Genomic DNA, 25,061 nt, shown 5'->3' on the forward strand with positions numbered 1-25,061 from the left:
AACGAACCTCACTCCCCTCTCTTTCAAAAAATTATTCAACTAAATCATCCAATTATACTTCAAAACCACAAAACATCAACCGCCGATCATCTTAATGAACTTCCGAACAAATGGCTCGAAAAACTTATCGGTGCGTTATTTCGTAATACGTATTACTTTAATATTTAAGTAACAAAAAAACTTGAAAAAAATGATATAACAAACTTTCATGGTATATGGTACTCACTTTAAAATATTAGGATGAGAAAGTCGATTCATTAGTTGCACTTCTTTCAGCATATTGGCTCGATTCGAACGCAGTAAATTCATTTTCAGCACCATTACTTCGGTGGTAACTCGATGCGTCACCTGTTCAACAAATTAAACAAACATATTAGAAATGAAAAGCAGGTATATGATGAGCAAAAAAAAATACGTATGTATATAAAGAGAATCGAGTGTTTTTATATGTAAAATCCATACATCTACTGGTCTATTAGTCCAGTTTAAATAATCGTGACGTTTATGGATATTATTTATTAAACTAGATCTAGTTATTAAATGATTCGATAAATTCAGTAATAAGGTTAGTACGGTAACATCGCGTCCATAAAAATGAACAGCGCGCGAAAATAAAATAGATCTTTTTTTTTTACTTTCTAAACAGCATATTTCCGAGTAAGTAAGTACGTACTTATGTCTTGTGTTATTCAAATTTAAATCCGTAATAATATGTAGAATCTTCCTTCTAAGTCGAATTTCTAAAATACGACTTTCGATGGTGAATCAGCAAGAATAAATATTTTTAAATAGCCGTTATCGAAGTAATTAGCGAATGGATTACGAAATCAAAATAAGAGCAATAAGTATAGGTAGGTAACTGCTTTAAAAATCACCAATTTCTTAAACGACCAACGTTTGAAGTAATGGAGGGAAAGGAGGAAGGGAAGAAAGTGGTCGAAACAGATGATCACTCCATTCTTTTCATTCTGAAAAGTGCATAGGTGCTTTGGAAATTGAAAGGGCACTGCCTAAATTTTCATACAAAATGAAAATTGATATTCTAGAAATGAAAATATAAGAAATACCTAGGTAGATATAAATTTTTTATAATGCATGAAATCGTAAATTTTGTCTCTTTTATACCAAATTCCAATTCGGTTTTTCAAAACGAACATGTTTTAATTTTCATTTGCGGGGGGGGGGAGGGTGGTGGAAATTGCTTACCTTTGAAAATGAAGAAACAAGATAGAAAGGAACACTAAAGAAGTCTGGGATCACTGCTGACACTTTTTAAAAAATAATAAATTGTCAAACTGTAACATTGTAAGTAATTTTTGTACTAGTTACTTATTCTCAACAATTTTGACAGCATTTCTCTAACTTTTGTGTCATCTCGAACGATTTTTGTACAATTTAATTGAGTACAGTTCTTTGAACCATTTTACACAACATTTTGAGCAATTTTCACCCAAGTTCAATGATTTTCAACACATTTTAAACAAAAATCGTTATGTTTTAACAACTTTTTTACGCTATTTAAAGAGACTGTTGAGTGGTTTCATCAATTTAACGCCAATTTTAACAGTTTTCAAAACATCTACGATAACGTTATCGATAAAGATTATACAAAGCTTTTGAAATCAATAAAACCACTGTGATGCTTTTGCAACAATTTATAAATAATATCTACTACTCACAGCGTGAAAATTCGTATCATTTTTTTAATCGATACGATATCTATCGTTTTCATTCTAACATCAATTGCAAATTTCATCATCCACCCATAGGTACGTACACAGAGAATAAAATCCGCACGGCTCCTTTAGAAAAAAGTCAAAAAAAAATTGACAGCTTCAAAAATCCTAAAACCTTTTTGTGAAAAAATTTGCAAAAAAGAACCGTAGGTACACGATATTTAAAAAATGGATCAGTCAGTTTTCTTTGGAAAAAACAATTTCTCTGAATTTCAACAAATTTTATCATCATTTTTCAAAAACTGAAAAAAATTAAAAACAAAAGTTATCATGCTTTTCTCTTATTCCTCTCCCAAGAAAAGCGGTTGATTATTGAAGAGAAAATAAGTTTTGAAAATTTTTCTGAGCCTACTAATATGTAGGTCGTCATATAGGTAAGTACATTTCTTGTCTTCAATTTTAAAAACAAAAAACACGTGCAACTTCGAGCTTGAGAAGGAGAAGAATGAATGTCGACCCGAATAGTTCAATTTCCTGCAGTATCTTCTTGAAGTTATTTCATAAAAATTTGTTTCCCGAGCTTCATAAAATGTTTTTAAAAGTTGAAAATCAAAGCAGATTCTTTATTTGCAGAGGGAGGGGGAGGGGAGAAGAGCTGACCATGGAAAATGGTATTCTAAATATTTATTTTAGGTTTTAAAAAATGATGGAAAAATTAGATCCATACAATCATGAAATTCAAGTAAAACATGGATCGGAATAGATGGTATCAGGTTTAATAGATCGAGGAATGATCTTGTTCTGTTTCAAAAAACTTCATTACATATGCTGAGAAATTCTGCACAAAAATTCATTTCACCAAAAGTGTCGAGGTACAATTACCGGGCAGTACAGCACGCGCACTCACGAATCCAGTGACCCCATGGGCGTTTAAAAAATTACACAACACAGGAACTACAAAAACATACGATAAAGAAGACAAAAAAATTCGTATTTTCTTCAAATCCTTCTTCAACATTATTCTGTCCACGTTTGCTCTACACGCGTAAACAATATCAAAAAAAAAATAAATAAATAAACGACAAAAGAATTCCACTTTCTTTTTTCTTTTTCTTAAATTAATCCCATAAATTACATTATTGGAAATCATAACATTTTTTAATATCTTCAAACTAACAAGTTCTCTATCACCTGATTCGTTATTACACCATAACCAATAAGAACCATACTTCAATAGAATTACTGAGGCAAATACACATTGATTGATATCTGCGATAAAAACGTCCCCGTGCACTAATTAGTTGTTTCATTATCCGTACGCTACACAGTGAAAGTATCGAGTTGCCTTATTGTTACTGTATTTGTATAGCATATACGAAAATTCTACAGCACACCACACACATAATATTGTCAACTCCTCGTCGTAATCGTATGTGATAAAATTCTTGAAAAACAACGGCGCGATCGTAATTAACGACTGAAAATTTTCCTTCCATACACCCGAGACTCGAGCTAATCTAAACCAACGGTAAAAAAAATTCTTCCTAGTGGTAAATCATCATAATCTGATATTATTTTCGTTAGACGAAAACGTGTTCAGATTCACGATACCGAAGAAAAGAAAGAAAAAGTATAAGATATGGTGCGTGGTATCGCGTTACTATACTTAGGAGTACAAACGAACCCCGCAATAATACATTCGTGCGAGAAAGAGCTTAATTTCCACTATCTGTAAGAATATAATTGGCAGTCTAAATTACAATCGAGAATTTTACTTTCAGTGTAATTTCCATGCACAACAACGTACATACTACATATCATGGATATAGGAAAGAAATGGGTAAGGTGCTTGAAAGTTGAAACCTGGCGATACGATAAACACCTAGGTATGGTACCTATACTTGAATTCGTGAAACCTTCAACTTACACGTGAAAATCTGACACTTACGATTAGAGGTCAATTCAAAATAAACATTTTACTTTTTTTGGTACTCCCTTCGCCCCCCTTCTCTGTCATCACCTAATAAAAAACTAACAGCTCCACTAATAACAGCATTCCGAACATCAAATGTGACAATACTGCAATCCGCCGACCAGATAACATGACTGAAATCCTCTTCAAGTTAATAATGCTACTGATAAATAGAGTTTTTGTGTACTTAAGTATCAAACGATCGAATAAAAATTCATTTTGAGGTAGATTTATGGTCGTTGTTTTTCCAATAGATATTTTCTTATACGTAGTAGAAAAATGTACAAGGTGGCCCCATGTGGGGTTCTAGAAAAATAAATTTTTCACCAAGTTGAGCTTTCTGATTTTTGCTCAAAGTGTCTCAAAAAAGGTCTCCTAGAGGAAACAAAGCACACTTTTTTGGAAGAAAATTTTATGCTCTGCAGTCTGCAATTCTGTTTCGCTTCGATTTTTTTCACAGACCTTTGGTCTTTTCGAAAAATCGATTTTCCGAGCTGAAAATGTTGAATTTTTAATTGATTCGTTCGTCACAAAAAAAAAATTGAGGAAATTGAAAGATCCAACAAAAAAATGCAAAAAAAGTGAAGTTGCAAAGCATTAAATCCTACTGGAACCTAGCGTAGGGACCACCTTGTATTTATAGGGGAAAGGTACTTGACATGGAGGTTAATAACCTAAAAAGACTCAAATTCGAATAAAATTATTCCCCGCAAAAATATTACCATTAACGAAGATACGAAGAACCTCTCGTCTTGTTCTAATTGCACAAAGAAAAGTATAGAAAAAGTACAATTTTTCTGCATACACGTAGCTTAGGTCAGGTATGTAATGTACTCAACAGATGCAAATTCAACTTCTTTGTACACGAAGATTATTTCAAGTCAGTATAAGTACGTCTATTCTATACATATAGTAAGTATGTGCCAATATATTTGTAAAATCCATAATTAACTCAAGATGCACATTCTAAATTCTCGTGTGTATACGTATGTTGAGAAACAGGAAACCAAAAGCTAAGGTGAAAAACTGAAACAATGTACACAGGAATCTTTAAAAACAATGGTATTATCGAACGATACCTTTACCAAAGTATAATTAACTAAATAGGTTTTAAAACAATTAAAACTTTCTACGTTACATCGCTTCATCATGTTTCGTTATTGAAGAATATCGCGGAACAGGGCGATATGTTTGCGTGGGTGTCCGAATGCTATGAAAATACGAGCAACCGAAGCGAGAAAATTATCACGAATTCAACAATCGAAGACAATGTATCGAGATTTAAATCAGCAATGCGTTATTTACTAACCGAAAAAAAGTGAATAAAAAATAGGTAGGTAAGGTACTCGAAATACATAGTAGAAGAGCTATACCCACTGCGATTGCCCTGAAATAACTGAAAGCTGGGACTGGTCTCAAAAGTTAGTATACATACCCCTATTTTAAAAGCACTCGGTCTGCCAATCCGCAGCTGCTGCTTTAAAGCTCAGCGAAAGCTCAAAAGTTCACAATTTTTTTGAACTTTTGCCCGAGAAAACTGATGGCTCAAATTGGTGCCATATTATAGCATTTTTCGCGCTGAATCCGAATATGTAGGTCTGCCGACCCCAAAGTGCTGCCAAAGCCCCGCCAGACTGGTTTAAAGGGGGGTCAAATTTCGCAAATTTCATCTTTTTGGGCTAAATTCGCATAAAAAGCTACAAAATCGGGTTAAAAATTATTTTCAAGCAGTTTAACGGAATGCTCTACGGCTAAGATGATTTTTAGGCACAAAAATTTTTCAAAATTTTCATTTTTTGGGGGGTGGGGCGTGAGGGGAGTATTAATAAATTCAGCAAATATGGCCTTGTGATACATCAAAATATATGTTTTTTGGGCCACGGAATTCGATTATGGCAATATTTTTCACATTATCTGGTACCCCGATCCGCAGCTGCTGCTTTAAAGTTCAGTGACAGCTCAACTTGAAATTTATCAAATTTACTCCCCCTTTAAACCGGTTTGGCGGGGCTTTGGCAGCACTTTAGGGTCGGCAGACCTACATATTCGGATTCAGCGCGAAAAATGCTATAATTTGGCATCAATTTGAGCCATCAGTTTTCTCGGGCAAAAGTTCTGAAAAATTGTGAACTTTTGAGCTTTTACTGAACTTTAAAGCAGCAGCTGCGGATTGGCAGACCGAGTGCTTTTAAAATAGGGGTATGTATACTAACTTTTGAGACCAGTCCCAGCTTTCAGTTATTTCAGGGCAATCACAGTGGGTATAGCTCTTGGACTAACACTCTGACGTAATAATTTCTAACAATTAAAAGGCTTCCCGAATATAAACAGGTAGAAAGTCAGCAAGACCACCGGGTAAATTGGTTAACTTAATTTAAAACTCGAACGATCAACGATCACGTTTGTGAATTTTTTAAACGATCAACTTTTCTAAGACACGTTTACATTAAAATACAAACTGCTAACTTTGAAAAATACCTACTCAATGTACCCTTAAGTTGAACTTTCTTCCGTCATTTTAAAAAAATGTATTACCCGCTTACTTATTTTGGAACTTGGCAAATTTCATTTCATCATAAACTGTTCTGTTTTGTTTCATTTTTTTCGATTTTTCAACCCAATATAATAATTTTTACATTTCTTTGACATTTTAACAATTTCAAGGTGATAATTTTTCCAATTTTTTGTGACAAGGTGACTGCATAATTTCGAATTGTAAAATTCTCGTTTTTTAAAATGAATTTACCAATTTTTTTTCAAACGTGCTTCCCCTAATTTAACACTTGAAAACTTGTTTCTTTTTTCGTTAGTTGAACAAGATAATACACATGTACGAGTACATAAACCTGAATGGTACGACAGTACATAACATTTTTGAAATATGAAATTTTCATTTACTCGGTAAAATTCACAGGTAGTTTGAAAAAGGCACACATTCCGCTCAAATTTATTTTGAAAGAATTTTTTAAAAAATTCTAAAAGCGAAAATAAACTTTTCAAGCCCGATTTTCCCATATTCATCTTAGGTTGCTGCCTTCGGACATTGAAAACCCTACCCCACCCCCTCCCATCGCTCCAAGAGACACTTTTGGAAATGTTACAAAACTTTTGATTTTCTGTCAATTGGTTCCTAATTTCACTTCTTTTCATCCCCCCTCCATAATTTCTAAAAATCTGGATAACTGCGAATTTTGAGTCAAGGCCATCCCTACTCAAACACCGTCAATTCAAAGCTAATCCAAGTCCAAATGCCAAATTTTAACAAATTTCATTGAAATACTATTGGCTGAGATGACCTTATAATAAAATTATTAGAATTTGCTGAAAACCCCTAATCATTATAAAAGAATATCAGGCACGCAAAAAAATCAATTTCTAGGATCTCAAAACGAATTTTGTGAGTAGTTCCACTCCAAATCCTGGAATCATGATAGATCCTATATCAGGCTAAAAAGTCCAGAAATCACTTATTCCAAGATTTCATCATCATTATAATTTCGAGTCAATCTTTCAGAACTTTATTCCACGTCTTTGACTATTTTTTGAAGCACTGTAAAATATCATGCGCATGGGATTATTAATTTGAAGTCGATAAGCAACAACATGAGCATTGCATACTATGTATATGAACCATTTTTTGATTACCTAGGTAGATAAAAAATAATGATGATTCATTGACATTTATCAAATACCTATTAGTAGATAATCTTCGACCAATTGACTATTTTTCTGAAAATTCAATTTATAAATAAAAAGATAACCAATACAAAGATATGCCTAATTTTTATGAGAAAAAAAGACATGAGTAACCCAAAAGTCAACCGTTAAAAACAAGCTTCACCTAAAAAAAAATTCAGCTAAAAATCAAAAGCTTAATCCCGAATGTTCTAAAGTGAACAAAAAGTTCAGTTTAAGTACCTTCCAAAATAGCAGAAAATACATGTTTTTTTTTTGTTGTTTAAACTTTTATAGGTTGTCTCACTTTTATCCAAACCTCCGTTTTTTAAATCTAAATTGCCAAGGGATTCTGTTTGTTGTCAGAATCATAAAAATGACTGGTTCTTTTTTACTAAAATTGCCAAAGCCTTATTTGTTTTTATACCAAAATAGGAGAAAAAATTTTTCTTGAGAAAGTTTTTAACAAGTCTTGCTTTTTAGTCACAAGAAATCTGGATTATTTTTTGGTCAAAGTTGCAACAAAAAAATCGTACTTTTTTGCCAAAACTGCAAAAAATCCCATTTTTTGTAAAAATTGTAAAAAAGGCTTACTTTTTGTCTAAATGTAGTTAAATATTTCTGTTTTTTTTTAATTACCAAAAAAGTCTAATTTTGTTGCCAAATTCTAAAAAAAAACTGTTTTTCTTGCCCCCAATTTGCTTAAGTTTTATACTTTTTGTTTGCCAAAATTGCAAATCTTTTTAATCAAAATTAGCAGGAAAGACTCGTTTTTTGTCAAAATTACCTGAAAGTTTTTAAAATTTTTTTAAAACAAAATCGAAGAAATTCTTACATTAGAAGTCATTAGGGGAATATTAAGCAGGTACTTCGGAAAATCGGATTCGAAAATCCAGTACGTTCTGAAAAAAAATGTATTCGGGGAAACCATGATAATTTGCATTTTTGTACAGCATGCAAATTTTTCCATTTTTTCCCCCGTTTTATTATTACTATTTTATGTTTTTCCCTGCATATTGGTACCACACGCACACAGGCCACATATCCGTCAGAAATTGATTTCGGTTCATGCCTGATAATAGAATCAGAGAACTCATCTAGTGATTTATAAAAATTTGATAATACGTTTCAAAGACGTTCGATGATATTGCTTCTTATCAAAAACATTTCAAGAGCTTTGATAAGGTTTTTTATCAACAACTTCGTTGAAAACAAACGACAGACGATTTTCCTCGAACGTGAAGAATTCTCAAAAATCTAAGTACAAAAAGTGCATTCATTCGAATTCCCATTAAAATAACTGCAAAAATGACAGCAGATTTCCTCGAAATTCATAGCGCGGGGCGAACATTTCAGCTTCGAAAACAATACCTATACGTTCAGCTCGAAGTTCACAAGATGTAAATATTGATTTGTAATGATATAATAGATGTTGGAAGTATCACGCTAATCACGATATCAGAGTGTATCACTTCGATAACGTAATATTCGCAGATTATCTTTGTAATACATATAAGTACGTCAGTACTGAAGACACGCTCTCAAAAGATCATTTCTCATAATTTGTAAAAACTTGACGTAAAATACAGTAACATACGTTGAACCCTAGAAAATATGGAACTTTGAAACGAAAACTTGAAAATACTTATCGTCATAATCCACGATTTCTCATCGTGCAAAAAAAATAATATTGTACAAACATTCTGCCCGCAGAGCAGCACTCATATTTGCAAAAACATGGAGAACATTTCACCAATAAGTCCTAAAGCCTACTTTTACAACGATTCCCATAACCTACGAATGTTTGCAATGCACGCGGGTATTACATAAAAATCACTTGAGACGATTTACCAGGTGAAAGGAACCGTCTTAAGTCTTTGCAATCAAAATTCACACAAGGGAAACGATTGAATTGCTTACAATGTTGCAGTCATACGTGTAATTAATAATAGAGATCGTCGACGTTAGTATTTTTCGTAAATAACCAGCGTAAAATTAATCGCCGTTTTTCAAAAGTACCTTACAGCTAGGGTTCCTAAATACAAATCGTAAGTACGTAGACGTACAGCTAGTAGTTAGTTACCTACTCCTAGAAATCAACGAATTAACTTAATAAGTTAACTGGTCGTCGTATAAATACAATCATCATCGCGCACCGGTGCAAATAAAACGGCAGCCAATTTCACTTGTGTCTACTGTCTAGGTATAGGTATAGTACGAGTACGAATCATCTTATATGTACATAGCATATAGTTAACGCATACCTGCGTAAACTCGCCTTACGTGCAGTTAATTAACTAACCAACGACGATTGTACTTAATTTTATAATATTACTTTCACGTGAATGTAAAATAATTGTTCAACTCCTCCAACGTCTCATCTTCATTTTGCCGAAACCTTTAGCTATACCGACTGCAGTCTTCTCGTGGCGTGTGTATTTCGTTTTCGTTCGTTTATTAACGATGCACCTCGTTGAATTTATAGTTTATCGCTTTCCAGTTTCCATGCATAAACTTTTTAGCATTCGTACTTGTGTATTTGTATATTTGTACCCGAACAATATGAATTATATTGCTCGCTTTTCGCGTAACGTAACTCGCTAATTTCACACGTTACCCGAGTCAAATACTCTAACATCTTTTGACATTGTAATTCGAAGACGAGCACTGCGTCACACTATACCTATGCTAATTCTTACATGAGAGATACGTCTAGCAACATTTTCAAACATAATTACTGGGAATTTCTATCAGAATGTACGATCAAACGTTGGCAGATTTTTCCAGGCGAAAAGATGTGCAGATTTTTTTATACTATGATATTTTTTCAACGATAAAATACTGCATAAAACTTGTCATTTTTTGGCGAAAAAAATCATCTGATAACCGGGCGTTCACCCAAACCCAAGCCCCGGAACTCCATCATGAAAAGAGGGAAGTCATAGTCGAAGTTGGGTAGTCGGTACCGGGTACATAGACAATAGACATACGTACATACGTACTTGCATTTCTCACCAAGTTCTTACGAGAGAGATATTTTCGGGCTGGGAGTTGATCTAAAATAGGATCTCAGAGGGAAACATGTTTTCATTTTGATGATGGAATACTGGAAATTAACATTTACCTAATCTCGTATCAACTTTCAAGGGAACCTCTTGAGGTGTCACCCTTCAATTTGAACGGGACCACGATTTTTGGAGAGAGCATCGTCGAATACCCCTAAAACCAAATTTTCAGCAGCCCAACTCAATTTTTCGATTTTTGGCGAACGTTTGAAAATTCAAAATTGACTGTATTTGGTGATTTATGCTTTTGAAAATCGCGCTGGAGGCTCCAGAATGGCTGGAAATGGCAAAATTCGCCCTCAAAGGGGTCAGTTCTGGACGAAATACAGCGATTCGTGCAAATTTCAAAAATTTCCTCGCAAACGGGAAACTTTTGATTTTTTGGATATTTTTATTATGAAAAAAGCTGGTCAAAAACCAACACTTGAAGTGTCACTCCCATTCCCAAAATCGGCTCAAATGTAGATAAACTCGTTAAGCAAGTCGAGTAATAACACACAACTCGATTTTTAGCTGCCCAAGTTCATATTCACGTCTTCTGGAGCATATTCAAAATTCTGGAGAAATTAAAAAATCACGCTGGAGGCTCCAGAATGGCTGGAAATGGCGAAATTTGGACTCGGGGAATTGATATCAGTTTCAAGACTTATTTTGATTCTTTTTACTGATCAAGGACGCATACTTTTTTTTTTTTTTTTTTTAAATCATAAATCACTAAAAACAGTCAATTTTGAATTTTCAAACGTTCGCCAAAAATCTAAAAATGACGGTGGCACCTGAAAATTTGGTTTTTGGGGGTTTTAGATCACGTTCTTTCCAAAAATCGCACAGAACTTCTTTCAGAAAAACGTTTAAGGCACAAAAGAATTTTCATTTTTTTTTCTCGCAGAATTGCTGAAAGCGGATATAAAAGCAAATATTCCAGAGTTGGCTGAATCTTCAAGAAAAGAGTGGAAATTGGAGTAAAGTAGATGTGTTCTTTTTACACGGATTTTGGCAGATTTAGAATCCACAAGAATCTGTTTGGGTAGCAGCTTTTGAAAATGGATTTTGGATTTTACTTTGAAAAAGAAGGCTCGAGGTTTTGAAAAATTGGTGAATGTACTCTCAAAAGTGTTAAAAAAAAGAAATTTTAAAAAACGTCCAAAATCCAGATTCTCGAAAATCTGTCAAAATCCGTGTAAAAAGAACACATCTATTATGTCAATGAATCCAAATAAGATGATAAAGTTGAAATTTCACCCAAAAATGGTTGTCCCTACTCCCAAAAGCAAAAAATGATATCAAAACGCGCATTCTTGACCATTCAGAAGGTCCATTACTATAGAAGAGCGTTAAAAATTGGCATAAAGATGGTTTCAAAACCGATTTTGGAGGTCAGAAAATTCAAAAAAGGTAACACTAGAACAAGAAACCTTCACTTCAATACCAAATTTCGTACATTCGAGGTCACATATTCCTGAGAGGGTGATATGAATGAAGGTTCATTTTTTTTGAAAAAAATGAACTTAAATAACCGAAAAAGCACGAAAAAGTATCCAAAAAACTTATAGATCTTGAGCAAAACAGTACATATGCTTAATGCAAAAAAATTCACAAAAAACTTTTGATTAAAATTGTAGGTTAAAAAAAAATCACGATACAAAACGTTCCAATTAAAATCGGATGAATGATGAAACTCATCGGAATTTTTTCGCGAATGTTTAACTAAAACGATTTTTAGGAAATTTTTGGAGAAAAAGTCAAGCTTTTTGGGATTTTTGGCTTTTTAGTACAACGCACGACTTTTTGTTATGTACCTATTGTATTGGCGAATTATGAAAAAAAATGAAAAATTTTCGCAATTTTAAGCAAATAGCAAAATTTTTAGAAATGCTGGTGAAAAAGCGAGAATTTTTCAATTTTTGGCGAAAATCAGAACTTTGGGGGATCCCCTATTGGTAAAGAAGTGATGCTTTTACGCGAAATAGCGAGACTTTTTCACAACTTTTTGTAAACAAACGATATTTTTAAGCAGTTTATGGCAAAAAATGAGAATTTTTTGAAATTTGAATTTTCAGCTATTCTTGGCAAGAAACAAAACTTTTGGAAAATTTTACGAAAGGCGAGACTTTTTGCGATTTTTGGCAAAAATCGAGACTTGGAAGATTCAAATTTTCAAACATTTCATTTGTTTAAAAACAAGTAACCTTGGCAACAAAATTTTTTTCAAAGTTATCAAATGTTACTTTTAGTAACTTTAGTGAATTCGCGTAGGAGCCCTGCGAGGAACTTCACAAACATTTTCCACCACCACAAACAGGGAGCTAGAAAAAAAATCTACGCCAGCTGATTCACCTGCCTCAGCTCTTTTAGCCTTTGGTTTAGAAACGAAATTCTGTTCTAAATTTCAAAACAAAAAGCAAACAGACTGTACAGCAGAAGATGGAATAAAAAGAAAGAAAGAAAAAACAAAAACGAATATTTGACCCGACAAATTTTTGCACTTGCCAATGCATATTTTTTTTAACACTCCAAAAATAATTCGCAACGAACATTCAATAATTTATAACAAACAAGTCCAGACACAACCTCGCTAAACGTACTAATTCATTATTAATTCTATTAAAATTGCCCTACTTTCAGATAAAATTTGTCATAACACCGAAAACATACAGAAAACATAAATGATAGAAATATAAGCGTCTATTCTATTCCAACACATGAAAATCATAATACTGACGGTGCGTTAAGACGCCAGCCAAAATAATGTAATTTATCACATCCACAACTCGAATCATTTTGAGAAAACAACTTCGAACGTGGTCATTCACTCCGACAGAGGTACAAATGCAAAATTTGAAAAACCACACAATCGATTAGAAAATGCATCTAGTGAAAATAACCAAGAATAGTACATATAAAAGTTCATTCGATGGCATACAATGTCAAAATCAAAACATCTTTTTACACTATACAAAAATGCATGTACGAAGATTATCCGCATTCCTCGATAAAATTCTACTATCAACCAGTTTCGAAATATTTTAAAATATTAAAAGGCTGGCGCGGTATTGACAAAGTGAATCAAAGAAAGGGAAAAAACTGAATACAAGTCCTGCTATTCTTTCTTACCTAAACATCGTGACTATGCATTTTTATGCGCACATATTCCATATGTGTATGTGAAAAGGACGATAGACTTCTCATCTGCAATGCAGTTTCTTGTCACCTTTCCGTAGGGGCAAAGATTTTCTACCTTTCTCACATAAATCTTCGATAATATCAATAATTCGTTTTTTCAAAGCTCATCTTGGTATTTGGTAAACCTCACGCGTTTCGTTGTACTTTAAAAATCCAAGCACATGTATTATTCTTTTATGGAATCGGGTACATTTATCAACACCCTTTTCGTGCTTATAACACACGGAAAGTGATGAAAAATCATATAACAATTCCTATTGTGGTACTTGGTGAAAATGCATCATCGTCCATCGACCGATAATACATATGTATAATCGATTACAACGTCAGCTGACATCACCAAACGTGCATTTTATTTAATAAAATAATCATTCGCGATGACTTATTATACTCATAAATTTACAAAATAATCACTCAAGATGACGAGATTTAGTAAGAAAAAAAACTGCAATTTTTCTGTTTTCAAGGCACCTCATACACATAGCACATTTATATTTATACGTATTTTCTATTAATAAACAATTACATCTTATTGCAGCCACAAATACATATTTCATTATGTCACGCTTCTGTTAAGTATACATATTTGCATATGTACCGAAATGCAATACATCTAAAATTACAATCACACAGATCAACTGTCGTTATGTTGACGAGTTTCGTAATTTTTCAACAAAATTTCAAAAAAAAGAAGAAAACAAACCAATTGCATTAGTCACATTGAATTTATCTCGCTATTTAAATATGCACGTATACGAGCCACAATGCGGAGAAAATATTAGTAAATAATTTAAATATAACTTTCAAGATCAAATAAAATGGCTTCTTTGATGGCTATGGCGTTTTCTATACCTATCTATGAGACAGTGTCTCATCCCTTTCACCGCAATCCAATGATACGGTTTTGATCGTTTTTATATCATGTACAACGCAACGACATGCTTGTTATTATTCACCTTTGTATTTGAGAATGAACGCAGTTTTCGGTTAGGAAGATGATGATTATTTTTGATGTAGATACATCAGGTTTCTTTCTCATCTTCAATTTTCCAAATTTATGCCCAATCAATGGAAATGAATGAATCTTGTATCCTTCCAAATTCTATTCCAATTTTTAAAAAATCCAAGATTTAAAAAAAAACCTATATTTTTATTTAAAATGAAAAATATTGCAGAAAATATGATAGAGTCCATTTTTAAAATGGACAGAGTACGTTTTGGAACATTTTCAAGGGTTGAATTATATTTTTCGAATTTAGCGGAATTTGAAAAAAATTAAAAGATAAAAAATGAAAAAATTCAAAATATCACCTGCTGAATTGGATTACAAATCTGAACTTTGATAAACATCCTTTTTTGGCTCACTTAATTAATGGGAAGCAGTTTCAAGTTATTTTGAAGAGTTTTGCAGCCTCTTGTAAAACTTGGGAAATTGCAATTTTATCAAAATTTCGTCTCATTAGCAAATCATGCGTAAACGCAAAACAGTGCATTTCGGAGACTCACACCGACCAGACCAATTCCACATCATATTTTTAAAATCGGTTCTTGCCGCAGTCAGCTTCTGGTATAATTTTCCTCTTTATTCATCAGGATGGGATATTTTATACCAACAAACATTGTAAATTTCTAAAAAAAAAAGGTGAATTGAAAAAAAATTGATTGGAGTCAAAATTAACCTATTTCGTGAAAATATCTGGAAGTTGAAATTGGTAAAAATTTTGATAATCTTAACCATTTTCTCATTCGCTTATTCGTATAGAAATTCAACCAAAAACCAAAAGAAACCCTCATTTAGGTATCTTTAGAAGGAGAAATTATAAATCTGTTCTTGACCTTAACATCGTCGCATACTTGTAAATAAGATTTATATGTTTTCTACCGGTTTTACACGCGCATTCGAGAGAAACTTCTACAAATGTATGTATAAAGAAGAAGCCACAGGATTTAAACGAAAAAAGTAAACTGGCGAATGATGTCGAAATTCAACACCCGAATGACAATTTTCAAAAAACATTTTACACATTTCTAGAAAAACGAAAAAGTTCCTTTTAATTAAAATTTCTATACCAATAATTTAAATTGAACGACTATATTTTAAACGAAATAGGTAACCAGTGAATCAATATTTACGTTCTTCAACAAAGTATACTTATAGTTACGAGTACTTTCTTTGTATTCAACATGCGAATAATTTCCAAATCCTTATAAAATTCTCATACATACCTTTTGTACCACATTTAGTCTCATCTCAAAATAAGACTCTTGCCATAAAATCGTTTACGACCACGATTTAAACGCAGTCAAAAAAGAAATTAACCACGTATTCGACTTCAATTTTCAATTTCATTCGTATACCTACAATATAGGTACCTAATTTTTCCGGTACAAATTGGTACAAAGTAATTTCGTCGAATTATACCGGAATTAAAGCATCGAAACGTGTGCCGATTTACTGCAGACTTTGCCGAGTTCTTTTCTACACTGTTTCCTATTTGTTTAATAACTTTTTTGTTTCATTATCGCGACCGAGTTGATTGAATTCGAAAAACATCAATAATGAATTAATTACGATAAAATGGCTTTACGTATTGAATTTTACTGGTGAATTATTTTTTTGTACGACCTACTTAGTGAGAAGAAGCTGAATGAATGAAATGTGAATACTTTCGTTCAAGTTTACGTGTAGGTACATGCATGATTTTCAACTGTCTTTCTCGTACCATATAAATAAATACGACCGACGCAACGGTTTTACGCAGATTTTTCAAATTCTCCAAAGAAATCCGAGAATAACCAGAATAACGTATCGAGTTGTAAAAAAAAAGAAAGAAAGAAAGAAAGAAATGAAGAAACAGGTGTAGTACTTTCAACTTCTCAACGTACACAGTATACACACTGCCAAACAACTCATCCAGTCGTAACCTAAGATGACCACTTTCAATTGAAGTATTACCGCTTCAACTTATAGAACGTGATCGAAGATTAATAAAATGAAGAATGTTTCGAAAAGAGAAGAAAATAATCGTGCATCTTTATAACTTCTCGCATTTACTTTTTTTTAAGGGGAAAACACGCAAAATAAAATTTATATTTCAGCAATGTACGAGTAATGTAAATATCACACTTTGTTCAAAAATCAATTTCTTTAATATTCCCATCAAAGCCCAACTTCTGTAACAGCTCGCAAATAAATTCTTTATTTAAAAAAAAAAAAGTAATAAGTTACTTTTGAAAAATCCCCTCGAGAAATTACACAAAATACTACATTACAATATAACCGAAGTAAGTAAACTTATTCATACGTGAATTTTGCGAAGTAAAAAAAAATCTCTCAACTTGAAGTTATTCGAGCAGTATAATCAAGAAGGGAAAAACTTAAAACAAACTTATACCACACAGGCGCACAGCGTTTAAATGTTTTCAAGCGATCATTTCCTTTTCAGTTCTCTCGGAGTAGAAAATCCATTAGTGAGACGAATTTCGAGAGGACGCTGACTAATGTATGACTCACATAAAGGTCACCGTCCAATTTCCATTTAACGGATAACGTTCATTATATCAATCAATTATCGAAGCACATATAACAGAAAGCTCTTCCTAAAAGGCTTTCAAACCCGATATAAAAGCCAAAAGGTAACAGTAAAATATTCATCCTATAAATTTTATCGAAGGAAATGAAAAATCGTGAAAAATTGATAATAATGAGACATTTTATATAACAGCTCTTATTTGTTTTCTCGTCGTGAGTTAATTATTTTCCCAAAATATATTTTAGACTATTCTAAGCTGAAAATTTCCTTTTGTTGTTTGATAAACTTTTCATCACTCGATTGCTTTGTTTTTGAAAGCAACGTCTTCGGTTGATTAAGCTTCATTTGAGAAAACGGAAAAATTTGCCAAAAAATGAAAATTACGAGGATAATTTAACGAATGAAACGTTGACAGTAAAACCTTCTGTTCATTAAGTCCTTAAGCTTTCAATATGCAAAACAGATATCACATCGTCATTTGATTTCAATTTACTTTTTGTAAAAACCATTCATTCGTAAACTTTAATTTGGCGTCGAAAATTCCTAAATGTATAAGAAATGAATTGAAAATTTAAGCGAAAAAAACGAGTCATGTTTTTCAGCAGTTGGAAAATTCTGTTCAAGTATGAAAATTTTGCCATCATTTCTGAAACAAAATAAACTTTTGGATTGTAGAGGGAAAAATTATTCGAACGTTTTGCCCTTTTTACAGATTCATTTTAGAGATCTATAGGTATTCAACGGCGCCAACCTATGATAGGATGTCAATGGTGTGACCATGATTTCTTTAATTGGGACATGGGAGGGCAAAATCAGTTCTTTGGGTATGAGAAAGTCGCAATTCATGATGATTTTTTAAAAATCATTCATTTTATACGATTGTTTTATGAAAATGTAAAGATCACACTGTAGCTTAGTTTTTGGGCAAAAAAAAAAAATGGTTCAGAAAGCAGAAGAAAGCTACAATGGAAAACATTTTCGAAGTATCTTTTTCGGATAGTTAGATTTTCATATGCCTGAAGAGGGTAATCTCCCCTTTGTCCTTTCCTCCCTGTTTTCTCGATAAGAAATCGATTTGAAAACATACTAAGTAATTTCAATGTTATGAAAATTCATTCAAATGGTTCTTACGTATACATGCATTTTTACTACAAAGTAGATTTCCACAGCTTTTATTCTCTTTCCATTAATTTTCTCCCTCCGCAATTTCCATTGGAAAACTCCAGTCTGTGAAAAAATCTCGTACATTTTTCAAAATCACTTCTACTTGGTGAGTCATAATGACTAAACGCATCGGGGAAAATACACACAGTTCGTTTGATTCGTATTCATCACCACAAACTATTTTATTGGTCTCAGTAATAATAATTCCACTCCATTGTCGACGATCATCATTGACATAATATGTACGAGTACAAGAGCGCGATACACGATAACACTATTGCGATTGTTTTAATTGAACAGAATAATGTAGAAAAGAATTCCTGGTTTGGTAAAGGTAATCCTTGACCTATTTGGATGAAGCCTTATCAACGTTGACTAAATCTACCTGTACGCATCACATCGTGTCACAGTCACAGGTAACTAAATATATCTATCTAGATACTCTGCACTGCAGCAGTCTACAAATTGGAAATACATAAGACATACCCACTATTTATATTTTTAATCAATTCAAACGACGTTCGTCATTTATTAAATCATACGATTCATGGATTATTACCCATACCAATGTCTGGCCGAGGCATGGTGCTACCTTATTGTACAAAGAACGTGTGTTGGTTGAAGGCGAATCAACGATAACCAGTAGGTGTATAAATTATGTACACTCTATAGACATAAGGAATACATAATTTCCGTTTCGTTGACTCCAACTTTATGTGACTTCCTTTTTTTATTTCCCTTTTTGTATTTTCTTTCTTCGTCTTCGTCTCAATGTCGAATCTCCAGAAGTACCATTGTAACGAATTAATAAAATTACGCCTTTCGTTTGACAGTCATTCGCACAAATACGAACGAGAAGATTAATATTCAACCGGAGCTTTAAAAATGATCTTTAAAAAATACCCCTTCGGATTTCAAACTTCGTATTCGTCGCGAAGTACATTAATTTCACTCTCGTTAATATCGAAAACCATATTGTAGGTCATCAACATTCACGTTTATTTGGCGTCGAGTCAATTGTTGACAAAATTTTGGATCACGTTTCCTAACACACCAATTCATTTGCTAGGTAATAAAATAGCGATATACTCGTATCTCCGCTGTGTTTTTTCACCAGGTTATAACGTGAACAATACATGGCGACTTCTTTGAGTCAAAACTATAGGTACATTTTTTGTAACTTTTGAACAAAAATCACAAGTTTTACAAGCATGAGAAAAAATGAAATTTAGTTTTCTCAACAGGGAAAAAATTCAATCATTAAATTCTTCAATTTTCAGACATTTCAAAGTAGTAGTACATACGTAATACAGATTATCATTTTATCAAATTAAACATCTTTCAATAAATTTTCATGATTCAATTCCTAATCGTGGAATCCCTTGATAAGATTTTGTACATTTTTCTCAATTTTTTGAAATTCTTTTACGAATTTAGGATAAATTGTGCTGAATTCTTGATATTTTGCCAGACTTCAAAAAATTTTGAAAAAATTACTTAAAATTTTGAACTGGGTATACTGAAATACTTTTTTTAGGTATTTGAGGTAGATATCAGTCTGACTTTTCAGAACTTTGAAAAAAAACTAATGAATCGATTTTCGAAAATGATTTCTCACATTTTGCCAGATTTCTGAAAACCTTGAAAAATTCTGCTGAAATCCTGAAATCAGATATGTGAGATCATGTTTGACTTTTAAGAATTCAGAAAAAATCATGTTGAGTTCCCCAAGCAAAAAACATAACCATGATTCAAAACTTTCCTCGGAAAGGAAACTTCACCTAATTTTTCTGAATGGCTTTTTCAACTCAGAATGAAGGTTTCGGCTGAATTTGGAATCGTCCGAGATTTTTTTTTCGATCCACCAGAATATGGATGCTCATTGTAATTTTAGGGAAATTACAAACTTTCTTTTTTTTAAATCTATGATGAGAACATTTTTTTCAAACTCAAGAAACCTGAACCACAAGAAACGACTAACACTATTTAGTTTCAAAATCTGAGGGGATAGAACCATTTCACCAATTTTACCTGGCTATGCTCTTTTCGAACTTTTTCCAATAACTTCGAATCACTTTCGTGCAGAGCAACGAGCTGATCCGAAATTAATATTACGAGTATATAGTAATAAACTAACTTACTTACTTATATTCTCATATACGAATACCTAATTTCTGATACTCTTAGGATGAAAATTCGTACTCACCTGAAACAAAAAAAAATACGATTTAGATTAGATAATATTATAATCATGCATTTCATGAGTCTATTTGAGTTAGGACTAATAGGAATATGAATCCAATCCCATCTTGAAGAGAGCATAAAATATCAATTTTTGTTCTCTCGATCTTTGAAAAATATTTTTCTCATCTCTATCACCATCAGTTACATTGTTTTTTGCTTCCTAGAAAATTCTGATGATAAAATACAATTTAACTTTGAATTTTTGCAATAAAGAGAATCGATTTAGTAAATTTCGAGGAAAAAATATTGATGTGTCTTATCGTATAATCGCAAACACAACGCGTTTTCGTACCTTATTCATCAACAACTAATATACAGAGGAAGTTTCCAACTAAAAATAAAATATAATAACGCCAGATAATGTATTTATGTACTTCAAAGTTCAAATAGTTCATAAATGTGTACGTCGTCGAGGGACAATGCAGATACTACTGATGATGCTGATCAAATTCATACACTTATAGGCACACACAGATAGGTAAACAAATAATAATATAAGCGTATAACACACCGTTATACTTATCAGTGTTACATAATGGGAAGGATATAAGCTTAAATTTGGCTAGCCATACACGCGGTGGTCAGAAATTACGCAAACCTAATATTTATCCGTTACCATCCTTCACTGAAGAATTGAGAAAACACGCCTAATTAAAAGTGTTTGTTTACCTGCCACAGTTTGAATGATTTTGTAAACAGGAAATACGCATTGTAATAATGCATCTACTCGCGTACTATAATACATTTCATATCATCCTGTTAATTCCGTACCCAGAAAGACGGAAGTAAAATCAATGAAAACCGCTATAGCCGCATAAAATCAAAACAAATATGAATGGACAACCATTGTCATACAGACATTCACACGAGCAAAATTTTACCTACACTTTTTTTACAACTTGTGCTCGTTCCAATTAAAGTTTTAGATTTTTTTACATCGCATTGGGTAGTAACCTTAGATTTTTTCAAACTGTCGACTTTCTTTTCAGCGAAAGGCTCACTTTTCCTGGCCAATTACTTTTCTACAATAATGCATCGATAAATATTATACTTACCAATAAATTCCGGCCACACCTAAAATAAAATAATAATTAAATCGATAATTTATATAGTACCACGCCTCGCATTTTTTTTATTGTTTTCGAAGTAATTTATTATATTGGAAAGAAAACTTTATGGTAATCTTATTATAGTTATTACGTTGCCAAAGTCATACCGCACCAATATACACGCAAAACTATACCCATCAAGTAAATACCCTAATTTTAATTTTCGATATAAAAATAAACATATAGGTGGATATAGCAAATCGAGAGAATGATTAGAAGCGATCACCAAGAAGCGGAATGAGTTTTTTAAATCAATTTTTAAAGAAAATAAGATGATTTCGATGGACTTCGAACCACATATTCGTGGGTTTTTTCACATTCGTCGGTGTCAGAGTTACAGGGAAAACGGTTTGGAAGCTTTTGAAAATGACTTCCATTTTTTTTAAAGACGAAAAAAGTTGAAAAATAAAAATAATGTACGTAATTACGTATACAAAAACAGAAAAATTATATACGAGTACTTAACCTATGGACTCAAAATCTCAAGTCATCCACGATTTCAAAAACTTTATTGCCCATACTAAACTTCTTCAATTTTGAAAACTAAAGACCATTTTTTCAACAATGATTAAGAACTATAAGGTAATTCATCTGCAATAAGCGCTGCAAAGGTTATTTTTTTGTAATTTTTGTAAGGATTCCCCTGTTTTGAAACACTTACGACATCATGCAGTTAATCACCTTCTATAATTCTGATTTTCATCACACAGCGCAAGTCTTTTAAATCATAAATGATTTTGTTGTTTTCATAACATCACACATTTTCTCACAATAAAATAACAGAAGTTTTTGGTTATGTTTCCTTCATTTAGTATTTGCCTCAATGATAGATAAAGATAACTTGAATTTGCGGTGATGAATACGACAATTTTCTGACTAACTATGAAATAAGATAATTTGATAAATTCCAGCTTATTTTTCCCATAGAGAACGCCTTTTTCAGTTGAAAATCGCGATTTTTGTAAAAATGATTGCACATTTATATAATTTTTTAATAAACGAATTCTAAAACATACCCATTTTAGTGCAATAAAATCATAATTTTTTAGTTTTAATTTTTTGTTTTATTCATGAACCCACAATTGAGTTGAATAAAACATTACATTTTCATGGTCATTTATTTCATAAAAATTTCTGCATTGTAACAAAAATACGAATATAATGATTTTGATTTACTCAACTTGATGGTTATTTTTGTAGGTACATATTCACAAATTTAGGGTTAATGTGAGTTTATAAAAACTAATTGTTTTCATTTTGGCTTCCTTTTTATGACAATTTTTCCAGAACTTGAAAATCTAAAAATAAGTCAGAGACTTCAAAACGGGTTGAAACTGCCACCAGTCGATTTCAAAGGTCAAAAATAGAGTACAAATGAATCTTCAGTATAGATCATTACCAAAATATTCAATTTTTATTTTTATTTTTTCAAAGAAAATGGACCAAAATTTGAATCTTTGAGTGAAAGAAATTATATACTGGTAATCATATTAGGAATTGAGTAAAAGTTTCAAGCCATTCTGAAGTCTCTAGCGACTTCTTAAAAATTTTATGTTTTCCAAAAAAAAAAAAAAAAAAAACGCTACAAAAACTGTTCAAATTAGGTACCTTAGGCACATATGCTCTAGACTGGTGCTTGTTGGTGACCCACTTGACCGATTTGGAAGTTGGAACACGAACCATACTTGCAGTCGACTTAATAGCGTGTTGAAATTTCAATACTGAATGAATTTCGGCTTTCCAACTTGATTTTGTAAAATTTTGTGGAAATTTCACGTTCAAAAAATCTTGCTGGAGGCTCCAGAACTGCTCGAAACGATTGAAAACCATTTCCAATCAATTTTGGTGGTCAAAAACAGGGTACTTATGTTCCAAATTTCAGTTTTAGGAGTGAATTTGCTGAAATCATAATTTTTTTCCGGTGTTTGGCCGGAATGCGATTTTCGAAAATTCGCTAAAAATCGATAAATGCACTTCAACCCTAGAAATTTTGGCTGGTGATAAACTATAGCACGCTCTTTCAATCTAGCTTTGTACGGTTCAAATATTTTTATGCCAGTCTCATGTTAGACACCAAAATCTGCGATTTCGGCTGACCTATCAATTCAAAATGGTCATTTTGTTAGTAAGGTCAACTTTTTTTGGACAAGTTTGCTTTAAAATGTTCCATGGGATGTCCACTTTAATAAAAAATGTTTCTCTGAAGAGAAGGGGGAATACGGAAATCCCTATTGTCATATTCCAAACTGTTACAAAAATTTACACACCCTTCTCTGAACAATGAACATAGTAAAAAATCCCAATACATATTAAAATCGAAAGAAACTGTAAATTAAAACCTCAGGTAAATTCGTCACTGCATTCTGTTCAACATGTGCGGAAAAAACACAAGTTCGAGTACATCTCAACAAAATGCTCGTATCGTACATCTTTTATTGGATTTGCTCGTTAGTTCGAGTATACAGTCTCCTAATTATTACATCGTCTGAACCATAAAGTCGAGGAAATACGCGAGTAAAACGTGACAACTCGCTTTTTGTTCTTCGCGTATCAACCATCAATCATTATTCCATCGCTGGATAGGTAATTTAAATTACACATAGGTTAAGCAGCTAACTATATACACTACATAATCAGCAGACGAATTCGTCGCTAAATTCAAAACGGAAAAAATTCCTCAGACATACAAGAACAAGAGCACGTATATCGCAATTAACTGCCGGAGTTAAAAACCTCTAGTAATATTTACACCATCCATACATATTCATCTGGAGGGCAAAAATCGAGAAGAAAATAAAATTAATAATTTACATTGTTATAGATATAGGTATTCAAATCATTACACAAATATCTACCATTTTCACAGCAGGATACCACTGTAAATAATAAACGAAAAAAAAAAATTATCGCCATATTTTCACTTTCTACAATACGAAAATCATCGTATGTATTCCAACTTACTATATGGTATAGTTATGCACAAACAAATACTCGTATACCTACCCACTGAATTACGCGGTAGGTGTTTCAATCCTCAAAGCCTGAGGGCACCTCATTCTATATACCTGTACAAACACTCGTAAACAAAAAACTTATACGCCAAATTTTCATTCATCAACGTCTTCTGTACACTGAATACCATACACAATCCTCTACGCACACACATACACCCACGAGCTTTATCTAAGGTATAAATATCCACATTTTTGTTCGGCGATCGACTCCAAGGCATCTTGTAAACAATATTGAAAATTACATAATCACACTAGATCGATGCAACTTCAAAACAAAAAGTTTACTTTTCGACATCGATACGAAACAGATGTTCTGGCTTGGTACGGGTGTTTCATCATCGCCATCGTCTCCCAAACTCAAAAACTCGCGAGCTGCAGATCTCTCATGCATCCAAAACAAATACACGAGTGTAAATCAAATAAAAT

The 25,061-nt window shown here is 32.6% G+C and overlaps 1 protein-coding gene and 1 long non-coding RNA gene across 6 annotated transcripts in view; one reads left to right on the forward strand and one right to left on the reverse strand.

The window, feature by feature from the left end:
• LOC135840124 (uncharacterized) overlaps positions 1-25,061 on the forward strand; it is a 76,296-nt gene that overhangs the window by 38,462 nt on the left and 12,773 nt on the right. The gene's annotated exons all lie outside the window — the stretch shown is intronic.
• cdi (center divider) overlaps positions 1-25,061 on the reverse strand; it is a 57,599-nt gene that overhangs the window by 23,815 nt on the left and 8,723 nt on the right. For both annotated transcript variants that reach the window (XM_065356473.1, XM_065356472.1), the window contains exon 3: positions 227-348. In XM_065356473.1, the coding sequence (XP_065212545.1) occupies positions 227-348 (122 nt within the window). The remainder of the gene's footprint in view (positions 1-226; positions 349-25,061) is intronic.

The sequence above is a fragment of the Planococcus citri genome, chromosome 3, assembly GCF_950023065.1.
Source record: "Planococcus citri chromosome 3, ihPlaCitr1.1, whole genome shotgun sequence".
NCBI lineage: Eukaryota > Metazoa > Arthropoda > Insecta > Hemiptera > Pseudococcidae > Planococcus > Planococcus citri.